The sequence below is a fragment of the Pecten maximus genome, chromosome 12 (genome assembly GCF_902652985.1).
Source record: "Pecten maximus chromosome 12, xPecMax1.1, whole genome shotgun sequence".
Lineage (NCBI taxonomy): Eukaryota > Metazoa > Mollusca > Bivalvia > Pectinida > Pectinidae > Pecten > Pecten maximus.
The window spans coordinates 19,271,250-19,284,229 of record NC_047026.1 but is presented as its reverse complement, the minus strand read 5'-3'; the positions used below and the strand labels follow the sequence as shown (position 1 = coordinate 19,284,229).

Below are 12,980 nucleotides of genomic sequence, written 5' to 3'. Positions count from 1 at the left end.
ACCATCAAACTGCCATCCCAAGCTGATAATGTTAACAAAGTTAGAATGAATTCCAATAGAAATCCAACAAATCATAGTCAAAAATGTGGTTTCCATATATAAACTATAGTAAAGATTACCCCCTCCCCAGGGACAAACATGAGACCCAAGGGTCATGAAATTCACAATTGTGGTAAAGCACCTTAAGATCCTTTCATGTATGAATGAAGAGTGTTTGATTCCACCATATCTGAGAGTAGAGAAGAAGATTTTTGAAGTTTTTATCAATTTAATCCTTTTTGGTCCTGCCCCTCATGCCCCTGGAGGTTGGGGACCATATAATTCACAATTTCGGTTGACCTTTACCCATAGAAACTTCCTGCTAAATTTCATTGAATTTGGTTCAGTGGTTTAGGAGAAGAAGTCAAAAATGTAAATTGTTTATGGACAGACGACAGACAAAGGGCTATTAGAACAGTTCACTTGAGACTTCGTCTCAGGTTACCGAAAATCCCAGCTGCAATGCAAAATGGTGTTATATCTTAAAACACAGAAAATAAATAATTACAGAACTCTACATCTATCTATCTATCCATCCATGTCATGACTTATGATTATAAACATTGTACGTATGTATGTAGATATGCCACTCAAATGTTGAACATGTATTTAAGGATCAAATGCCAGTTGGATAGCATAAATATGATAGTATGAATAAAGATAGCAACAACCATATTCTGTGGTGAGCACAGGTAATCATTCAAGAATATATCTGTTGCCCACAGTATCAATACTAATCTATACACACTTATACATATTTACTTCCCACGTATTTTTTTTTATGCAACATGAAGAGAATAAAACTTTTAAGAAGGTAACTTATTGCATTAAAATGTTTTAGAATGTTGCCACCACGTTTTATTGGTAGATACGAAAAATTGAAAGTTTCTGGAATACAGTTAATAGGCTTTCCAGTGCTTATTTAATTGGATATGATAAACCTTGAATATACCTTGTAATCTTCACATATTTTAGGAACTAAGCACTTGATACCAACATACATGTAATAATGGAATATTTATTTGTGAAACAGAGAGGATGATAAATGTTTTTCAATGCCTCCGCTAGGGATTGAGCCCGGGACCTCCATCTTATACTCAATTAAGCTAGAGAGAAGTTCTCAATAGCCGAGCAGTATATTGCGACTAGTATTTACCACATTTACATATACTCCCCCTCCAGGTTAGAACTCATCCTGGAGTTTCCAGGGGTTACAACGATGCTTGCTAGGTATGATTCTCGAGTCCTGGGTGCCAATGAAACAGAGACATAATGAAATCTGTTTTAATGCCTCTTCTAGGGAACGAACCTGATACCTTTACTAGTCTTACACTCAACCGATTGAGCTAAAGAGAAGATCTCTCTAGCCAAGCTGTATATTGCGGCTAGTATTTACCAAGGTTATATTCTAAAATATCCCATATGATACATACATTACTAGAATCGCCTAGTTTTACACCACACTGTTGTAGTTTTACACCACACTGTTGAACAACTGTGAAAACATGGATTTGATTCCAATCATTCTTTGCTATACATGTATACACTGCTAAAATTGTTGAATTCACACTCTTAATATTGGAAATCTCTACACAGAATGTACACATTAAACATAGAATATATCATGACAACCAGGAAGGTACATATTGCATAATTCACTGTCATAAACATAGCATGACATAATATCTATAACTGATAAAATAGTGAATCCTTCCCAGTATCACAACGACATTTATAAGTATTTTACTCTGATTTTGTGTTCAACACATCTCCATCCATTCTAGAAATAAAAGCGAAGTATGGAGTTATGGCCAGAGGATGCTGGCCAGTAATGATTCGGCCAATATCATCATGCACTGATGCATTTCTGACACTTTCATTATGACACCATTATCATTTCACAACTCTAATTCTAGGCTTTCCTCTTAATTATTGGATAATAACACTGATGCTGTGACTAGAGAACATGAAGAAAGTTTATACAATGTATACCGTCCTATATAACATGTTAATCATTGAAAAGTTATCCTCTCATTAAAATTATTTGATTTCCTAAAGATTTATTTTATCTTTAAATTCAAAGAATTTGTTTCAGTTTATAATCATCCCTTCATCAAAATTATGTACATGTATTTTCCTTTATATATTTAGATGAAAAATTAAAGTTATAGTTATAGCTACCGTATTTGAAATGATTCCTTTTACAGTATTCACAAGAGTAGTAATAGGTCACTGCACACTTCTGTGTTATTTCTATTTTTATTACAGGACAGATTGTCACCAGACACATTTTTCTACAGTCAAAATCCTCGAGAAGGTATAAAATGTTATCTCCCCTTGGAGATAAGAGTGAGGGCAGATAATTCCCCGGGCAATAACTTACATCCCACATCAGAATTAATGACATATCATAATTATACTAAACATTCCAGAGCCGTTCCACTCGAGTATCAACATGTATGGCGTTCTGCAGACATACACAGTGAAACTAACACCAAGGAAATCAAAAAAGATAGATAGGCCAAACCATAGTCATGATGGTAACTAAGGGCAAATTTGTTGCAAATAAACTGGTTTAGGTTTGGGTTTATGGTTTAAACCTGGTTTTCAAAACGGTTTGTAAACTAAAACTGGTTTGCTCTTGAGAAACAAATGCGAAATTCTAGTTTTCAATATGGTGTCTTTGGGAAAAAAAGCTTCAGAGCAGTATTTGAAACGTTAATACCTCCTGAACGCACAAAAATTCCCCGAATCCCAAATTATGTTGAAGACATACTTCCACAATTCAATGCAATGGCAAACACAAGGGAACACTGTCATACCAATGGGAAAACAATTATTAATATTTATAATTTATATTTTATTTGTCCAGTCAAATGACACTACAAGCCATAACTGGCAAGTTTGGAGCACGTAGCGCACTTCAAGAGCACATTCTGCATGTTGACAACATTCGCCATCTTGTTTTCAGAAACGAAACCTTCCAAACCACAACCGGTGGTTTGAATGGTTTAATAAACTAGTTAAGGTTTATCAGAAACAAATGAATGAACCGGTTTCAGTTTAGATGTGGTTTGAAACTGGTTTACTCAACAAATGGAAAGTTTACAGAACCGGTTCGAAACTAAAACTGGTTTTAGGAGAACAAATTCGCCCTAAGATTAAACAATACACAATCCATATCTAACTCTGGACAGTAATAATTTTATCACAACTTTAAAAATGGTTATAATACATAAATGCAAGCTTAAGATTCTTTTTTAGAGCTTAAAACAAAGTCAATTGAAAATTTCAAGCAAAAACAGCAAAAATTAAAATCTATCTGAACAAGCATACTGGTAGCAGTAGCAGTGACCTTGACCTTGACCCAAAAACCCTGAAACTCAATTTTGTCTGAGACATTATGGTTCTTTATCATCGTGTGAAGTTCGATAAAAATCCATCAAGGAATGAAGCCTTTAGACCACTGACAAAGTTTGGTATTATGTACGTATATACGAACAAGATGTATACCGGTAGTCCCCCCAGTTTTACTGGTAGACGACAAATAATTAAGAAACTCCAAAGCTGGCAGGCCTAAGTTCATTACTGCTACATAGATATATTATTATTAGTGAACTTATTAATAAGCCAAGCACTAACAATCATAAATGATAATCACACAATCTGACATATTTACTGCCAAGAATATAAGGATAACAATCACTTAAAAAATGGGTTCCCACAGATCTTCAGATTTTTATCATCACACAACAGCAAAATATTCATGACGGAATACCTTTGTGAAAGGCTCATTGATTGACAGAAGTAAAAAGTTCTCTTGATCAGATTGTCATTAATTAATGTTATTTTGGAGAATGGTCACTTGTTATCGACATGTTTGCTTCATTAGTATACAGAGTGTCACATGGTCGTTAGTAGCCAGTGAGCTTTCAATACAAAGACAAGGCAGAATTTTGCGTGGGTTAGAATGAAATCCAAGAGTTTCAAGACTTTTCATTTGATAACTTTAACTGTGGTCAACTTTTACAGATTAACTATTAAAACAAAGCTTATAACATTCTATATATATAGGCAAAACAGAAATCATTAAATATTTTCACAGGAAACAAAAAATAAGTGAAAATAAGCAGGAGCCCATCTTTAAGATTTCTTCACAACTATGATTATCAAGAGTGTTTTCTACAGTTCGCATATTTTTCAGGATGTTTTTATAACACGATTACACATATCTTTTTTTACAAATGAACTTATACAAAATTCGAAATTTGAAATGGAGTTCAGATATTTCCAATATCCTATGGTATAAAGCGATGTATATTACAAGTGCTGTGTTTACAGTATTAATCCTGAATTGTATTCATTTTCACCATAACAATCGTCTTGTTACAGATAAAGCTCATTACAGCTTTACAGTGTGTTAAAAACAGGTGTATCATGTGAAGTCTTGCCAAGGTCAATGTACAGCACTGTGTGAAAATATTTAGGCACGGCAGCAGTCCTGAAAGTTAGATATCACGGAGTGTAGGCTGGTGGTGGTGGAATATTAGCCATGGGGGAGGCATCAGGTTCTGGAGCTAACAGTCCCTCCATTCCATCAAAATCATCCAGTAAGGCTTCAGATGGGCTGTCATCATAGGCAGGGTACCTACGTAGACAGTTCAAGGCTGTGGCTAAAACTCCCACAGCCCCAGCCGCTGCCACCAGGAAAAAACTGATGTCAAAGTTTACATTTACTTTACTGCCAATGTGAACCTTGGTGTGCTTCTGAAGTGCCTGCACCTCAGCCGTCAACCAGTAGCAGAACATGTTTATAATCACGCACATTATCACTGAAAAACACAAGATCGAATACATTTTAATATTTTTGCGTAACAGATGAGATTAGCATATGATCTTTTCAGACAGAACAGTAAAATATGAAAATTAATGTCTACTGACAGGATACTAGTAACTCTGATAATACAGTGTTGCATTTTGATGGTTTTTCTGTTTATCCAAGATATTAAATTATCACATTCATTTGAATATTTCAAAAAGTTTATTGAAAAAAGAATTTACAGAGAAAAAAGACAAATGAGTTTTTTGTTTCTGGTTTTTTGTTTTTTGTTTTGCTATAATGTATTATCTGAATTTCATTTATTCATTAATTTCTATCATCATAAACACATTAATATTAACTACTTGTTACAAATTTTACCAATTTAAGTTAAAATAATTTCTTATAAAGATATCTCCCTTGCGGTGTTAAATTATACAAAATTATCATCTCTATTGGGATGTTGTTTTGACAATCATCTTTATTGGGATGTTGTTTTGACAATCAAAGTACAGAAAACTAAAATGTCATTTCTTTTCAAACAAGTAAAGAAAGGTTTTATACCAGCAATAATATTCAATATTGCATTTCTCCGTAAAATTTTGAGGGCTCTCCGGGAGGGACCAATCAGATCTAAGAGGAAACCTCCTAGGGAACAGGCCATGGCGATGAATGTGAAGGTGATTATGACCTTCATCAGGACCACAGCCTTATAGGTCACACAGTTATGCATATCTGTAAACAAAAAATCAAATTAGAATATCAAGTCATTAAATTAGTACATGTGCTTAATAAACAAACAAATCCTTATATCTTGTTGATCAATGTACCATATCTTATTTTTATTAAACCTTTTAATATCAGAAATCACTATTGGTAATCATACGTTGTCCTGTATAAATTAACAGGCAGCAGGATCTGTCCTTAACCAAACGTTTATATTAGCAATACAAGTGGAGCAAGCACAACAAACAGGTGTCCAAATTTTAACTGTCCAAAACACCCACTAATAATATTTTTGGGGAACTGACCCATTTTCAGTACCCGGACACACTAGTTACAGATCTAGATCAGGTCGATTCAAGACTTAACAGTAAGTTGCATGTGCCAATCAAATTTTGACAGAAGTATAAATGGATTTGAGTTGCCAGGCCTAAATCTTTTTTGAAATCTAGATCTCCTTCAGATATTGAAAGAGCTTCGGTCTTTTAAAAGTGGCACACATTAAGTTATAATTTACACACGAGTATATATATAGTTAAAAGAGCTGCAATTTTGACAATATTTTAAAGAGTTATTGCACTTTATTGTTTTCTTACTTCTATTCATTATTTTAATCATTTCCTGACAAAGCAAGGCTATCAATACCTCAATGTGCATCATTGGTATTTTGTCTACCATAATTTTCACTTCCTATCTCACCAAAACAGACAAGGCTTTAGCATACATATATGTATTATTCATGTAAATACTTTACATCAAGAGATATCAATGAGTAACAGGAGAGGAAAATGCAACGATCCCGACCAGGACTTGAACCCAGGACCTCAAAATTCTAGGCAGATGCTCTTATAATTACCATTTGAGCAACCTGGCAAACGGGCCCGGGGTTCAGCCCAGTCCGACTGGGCTGAACCCGATGAGTCCAGTTCCGCTACATTCCTTCCTCCTTCAACTACATATGTAAGTCTTCTACGTATTCCCCAAAGTCACACTAGATCTAGACCACTAAGGTAAGTTGGGCATCAAATGTAACAGGAGAGGGTAAATGCAGCGACAAGACCAGGGTATCATTTCACAAAGCTTCGTAACTTACGAACTTTGCTTAAGTCATATTTACGAATTACTAAGCGTTTCACAAAAACTTCGTAACTTACGAACGTTCGTAAGTTTACGCCATATCAACCCTGTCGTAACTTACCAAAACAATTTAAAATCATGCGCAGGCATGCCCTTTGAACAGAAAATGACGTCGTACACATTTACAAATTAGTATAAGAGAACGACTATGCCCTGTGAGCGATTGTTTCGAGGTTGAAACCGGGTTTTGAAAGTCGAGGAGGGTGCCGGCAAAATAAACATTGTCATGAAACTAATTGTACGCATATTCGCAGACCGTGCCAAAATATGGTCGATTTTAAGAACATTATGTATGTCTTTGGGCATTGAGCAAAATCTGTGAAAATTGCGTTGTTACTGTTTGTTTTAACGCATGATAAACAATAAGAATTGGAATTTTATAGAAAAAGTGATCTTCTATCAATAATATGGTTGTTTTGATAGAACAAAATTAAGTTCATGGTCTGTGTACGTGACCCGGGAATAGGACCGGCGTACAATTTTCACCCCAGAAGTGTCATCCTTTTTTACCTCCAAGTTAGAGAGTGGTATATTTTTACCGGGAGAACGTATGATTTTGACGTAAGATACGAAAAAAGTTACGAACACCTTTGTGAAACGCACTTACGAAATTCGTAAGTTTTGCATAACTTTTTCGTAAATATTTACGAACGTTCGTAAGTTACGAAGCTTTGTGAAACGATACCCAGGACTCCAACCCCAGGACATCCAAATTCAAGATGGACGCTCTTACCATTTCAGCTACGTATATATACCTGGCCACTGGAGTTAAGCCCATCAGTCCCTTCAGCTAATAAGTCTTCACCCCCAAAGACACATATTATTTCTTTTTTCCACAAAGAATCTTGATCGCGAGCTCACCAATTGTCCATGGTGAGCCATGCATTAATTTATACATGTACATATTACATATTACCATATCTCGGTCTTGTGTTGGGTGTTGCTTATGTAAAACTTTGCAATCTTTTAGATTGACTACATTAACTTTCAGAATCTAGTTTTTAAGATGATTCAAAGCAAATACAGTCTGCATCCCAGGCGAATAAGTTACGCAAAAAAAAATGAAATACTCTGATTTGAAAGAATAGGAAATAACACTACTCTTATAACATAAGTGGCCGCTGGTCAGCCCTTTTTCTATCAGATATGATTTTGCTGACTGAAAAACTATCTCGCTGTGTAAAACCTCTAACATTGTTGGAGTCGAAATAACACATTCCTGTCGAGAGCCCCGAAATAACACATTCCTGTCGAGAGCCCCGACAGGAATTGAACTCGGGTCTCCGTCACGTGCAATTTGATAATTCCGTGGCTGAACCTCATGAGAAGCATGCTCTGTCACATTAAGATGATGCATGCTCCAAACCAAAACTGGTCAAAATCCATCGAAACCATATATAGTCTTCAGAAGGACTTTTAATTACCTACATTTAGCCCATAACCACGTACTGAGTATACAAATAATCTACAATCATATTCTAAATATCAATTAACTTCTGAGGACTTTCTTATACGAATAAACTTACAATCATCGGAAGATGATCCATATTTGTAAAGTGATTGTTCATTTGCATCTTCAGTGTAGAATTTCCCTGGATAGAAAAACTGGTAAGCGCCAAGATGGTCCAACGGTGTGGATACGGTCCCCTGTACGTCTCCTACGGTACAGCCTCCGCCCCTTAATGACACCCAACGAGGCTCTGACAATGCAGTGCATAACACAACAATAGCAATCATACTACAGGAAGCCGCCTTGAAGTTTTTCTCTTTCTGTTTCTGGCGGAACCTGTAAAGCTGGCGGAGATGGGAATTGATGGAGTGGTGGCTATGCCGATGGTGATGGTGTTCTCTGTCATGTCTGTGGCGGCCACGAGAACGGCCGCTCGACGATCTGCTCCGTCGAGACCCAGACTCTCGACTTCTGCTTGATCTCGGCATTTTCTACCCGACAGATGTCATGTAAACAACACTATGCTGCACAGCTATATCCTTTTGTCGAACTTCTGACAACAGGAAGTAAAGAATGTCAATAAGAAGTTTTTTTTAGTTTCGTACAAAAGATTTACGTATTTTAAGTGGGAGACAATTAATTTCGACGTTTTTATTTAAATCATATAAAACGATATATATAATTTCACATGAAAGTAATAACGCGATTATTGGGTTATTGTAAATATACATATACGTAACTATCCCTGATTAGCAGAGTGAAAAGAACGACAACTCTTGGCCGAGATTGAGGTTGTTCAGTCCGTTCAGTCTGGTTAGCTTGCGTTTAAAAAGTAAGAAGAATTTCTTCCGTTGTCCTTTGATCAGCAGGTGTTTATGTTAATAATTGAGATGTGAAATGGTTTTAAAGAAGTTTCTATTGGTCGGAGCAGCTATAGACTGAACATATGTCACGATAAAACATAGTTTATGTGATCTATATTGTCCGAGATCAAATAAAAAAGTGCGATGTACAAAGTTGTCATACTTGTAGGTTATGGATGGATAAGCCCATATGATCTTGCTTCAGCACAGCATCATCATCATTGACATCTGTTATCAGACCCCGTTCTGTAAACAGATATTGTTATTGAGAATTGAGAATTAAAGAGATTATATTACTTAAAACTTCTTATTTAGGTGTAACGTGCACCTGGTCCGTCCCAAGTGTCCTCTGGGATACGCTGTGCCTTAAGCGCACTTGTCTAATATAATCTCAATGGTATGGAATCAGTAATATTTACAAATGATTAATCTATATATGACATACAAGAACAAGTGAAACGGTCGTGCTGCTTGCCACGGACCTCTAAAACTACCATACAAATATAACAATAGCAGGCACTGACGCTCGCAAACGCCTAATGCATGTGCTCTCTCTGTGCACTGGTACGAGCTGTGACTGTCGTGTGCGCCGGCAATGACCAATCAAGCACGCCGGCTACCTCGGGCACCGGCAGCGCCAGATCAAGCACACCTATTACAAGTGCTCCCGGCACTGTAACCTTGTGCACCGGCTACCTCGCGCACCGGCAATGCCAGATCAAGCACGCCTATTACAAGTGCTCCCGGCACTTGCACAGCGCACCGGCTACCTCGCGCACCAACACTGCCTGGTCAAACACGCCTATTACAGGTGCTCCCGGCACTTGCACAGCGCACCGGCTACCTCGCGCACCACTGCCCGGTCAAGCACGTGCTCCCGGCACTGGTACGTCGCAATGGCTATCTATATATAGCTAGCGCACCAGCTTATACAGCGCAGCAGCCACACTGACCTCCCTGCTGCCTAACGACCACTGGTCACTTACTCAGCGACCACTACCTTACAGTCTTTCCCCAGAGACTTATTCAGTCTCTGTAGTATTACCTGTAGTCTGTAGTCTTTTCCAGTCGTAAACACAAGCCAGCTTCTGTCAGATTTTCTCTCCCAGAATGAAACAAACCCGCTCTTATATACAGCCGGCCTAAACCATTTCTGGGTAAATCAGGTTATCCCATTTCTCGTGACGTCACCTGCATTCTGGTCTTACGAGCGCTTTCATCCTATACCTACTTGCATGCACAAACAACCGGACGCCACATGACAATGATTACACGTGGTTTATTTATAGATCATACACAACATACACACATAAACGCGAACATGGTTAACTCTACTATACGTTTTCATTACATAGGTATCCTTAAGTCCTTATAATTCATATTCTATTTTGACAGTTGAAATATTTATCATTATTTCTTGAGAATCAAGTACTTGGGAAGAATTTTTCAGAAACTACAGGCCAGCTATTCAGTTTCGAGGCTGATTGGAAAAATAAAATGGCCGACTTGAGCAGCCATCTTGGATATTGGTGGTAGAAGTTAGTTATAACTATTTCTTGAAGAGTATACATATTTACGTAACATTCACATGCAGCTTCTCAGACCCTGTTTAATTTTGAGACTATTTGGATGAAAACAAAAATGGCCAGCAAACAACAGCAAAAATAGGGGGTGGGTGATCTTGGTTTTTGACAGTTGAAGTTTTCATTGTTATTTCTTGGAACAATTTCGTATGGAACATACCCAAGTTACCAATGCTGGTTGAAATTTGATACTGATTATAAGAACAAAATGGCCAACCCAGGAGGCCATCTTGGATTTTGACAAAGTTTAATTTGTTTCCATTTCGTCAGAAATACTAGTTAGACTTGTCAGAGGGTTAAAATCCTTTGTGGAGATAGCTCATGTAAAGCTAATATTTGTTTCTCATCCATGTGCTCTGTGATAGGCGAGATTTGAAAGTAAGAACCATATATAAACCAATGATTACAGGTACCTGTGTGGAGGGAGTAAATCTTTTTTTAAATTTTTTTCCCCTATTTAATAGCCAAATTACAACTGGAGTTATTTTGAACAAAGACAGTCAATACCATTTTGCAAGTGTATGTGGCATTTAGGGAATTAAAGTACGGTAGTTTATAACCATTTCCTCCATTTCTGTCTCTATACCCACTGTAATGATGTGTTAATTTATTTAGCATTCCATGCTTTTGATCAACTCTCTTTGTTTGGCATAAAAAATCCAAAAGGTTTCTTGCGTTCTGCGCCCCATTTCAAATATGAAAAATTTCTGATTACTGTAATTGTGGACATTTATGCTAATTATATGCGGAGTCCTTTTGATCGTTAATATTTCTCTCATGTATTATATTGATATAAATTAGCCTAATCTAGAACTGCAAATAAGTGGATCAATTGCAAAAATTACCCCCATGCGTATAGTTTACATATTGAAATTTGGACCCCCCCCCCCCCCCAAACGAAAATAATCGCTTTCTCAGTACTTTAAGCCAACCTTCACTTGGATGACTCATCATTTTGCCATTTGTATTTGACTATATTTGTTGAAGTAGACTATCATTTTGCAATGCTGTATCTTCATTAGTATTGACATAACACTATTATATAACAATAGGCCCAAGGGCCTTAACGGTCATCTGACTCTAAAGACCCTTGTACTAGTGTAGCATACATACTCAGTAGCAAGTATAGTGGCACAGTAATGGCCATGGCGGCCATTGTGGATTTTGGACCGAGCAGAAAATAAACAACACTTGGTAAGGACCATCTCGGGATTATTTCATGTAAGTTTGAATCCCACTGGTGGAACTTGAAAAGAGGTTTGAAATAGATGTTGTTCAGGAAAACCATGATTGCACAATCATGTTACAAACTGGCCATCGTGGCTACCATGTCAAAGTTTTTACGAAGCTAAAAATTAACAACACTTTGTTGGCGCCCCTTCCTTAACATCCTCACCAATTTCCAGTTCAATGGCACCAGTGGAACTGGAGAAGAAGTTTAAAATGTGTTTTTCAATATGGCGACCATCTTGGATTTCAGACCGATCCGAAAAATAACAACACTTGGTTAGGACCATCCCAGGATCATTTCAGGCAAGTTTCTGCTCAATCCCACTGGTGAAACTTGAAAATAAGTTTCAAATGTGTTTTCAAAATGGCAGCTGTGGTGGCCATCTTGGATTTTAGACATACCCGAAAAATAACAACACTTGGTCAGGACAAATCCCAGCATCATTTCAGGCAAGTTTCAGCTCAATCCCACTGGTGGAATTTGAGAAGAAGTTTAAAATGTGAAAAGTTTACGCACGGCGGACGGCACACGACGACAGATAACCTAAAAACCTAGCTGTCTATGGCTAACGCTGATGTCAGGGGTATAGCAATAACTCCCCTGAATTTTTTTTTAACCCAACGAGCTAAAAATGTGAAAAAAAAACAACAAACATTTTCATTAAAACTTAGTTTATAATATTTAATTTATATAAACCTCACACACCATAAAAAGTTCTGGGACCACAATAATAAAATACATGTATTCACATTCATTCATTAACACAGAATAAAACTAAAATAATGGGAAATGTAATGCTATTTTCATGTATACATTTACATTGGATATGTAATAAAATTTGCTTAGCAATAACAATTGTTATCAATCTTGGAACTGACTGCATGTACAGTGTATTCACACTCAATATCAATGTTACCATGGTGTTATAAGCCAGATCGCAAATACAGACAAGAATTTGGTATCAAAAAGTAAATTATAATGTTCAACAACATGGATCATCTTAGTATATGAAGATTATCTTGGTACATATGGACTAAGTTAACATGAACCACTTTCATGGAAATGGAATTAAATGGAAAATCCAAAACATGGTAAAAGTTTACACAAACAAAATATTTTTCAAATTTGACTATAG

The 12,980-nt window shown here is 36.7% G+C and overlaps 1 protein-coding gene across 1 annotated transcript; it reads right to left on the bottom strand.

Annotated features, from left to right (window-relative positions):
* Positions 1–3,101: 3,101 nt before the first annotated feature.
* LOC117339608 (transmembrane protein 127-like) lies at positions 3,102–8,754 on the bottom strand. The gene is made up of 3 exons (XM_033901297.1): positions 8,245–8,754; positions 5,423–5,593; positions 3,102–4,871 (listed from the first exon to the last, which is right to left on the bottom strand). Exons 1-3 carry the CDS (start codon positions 8,654–8,656, stop codon positions 4,555–4,557), a joined length of 900 nt encoding a protein of 299 aa, XP_033757188.1. The 5' UTR covers positions 8,657–8,754; the 3' UTR covers positions 3,102–4,554.
* Between the last annotated feature and the right edge of the window lie 4,226 nt (positions 8,755–12,980).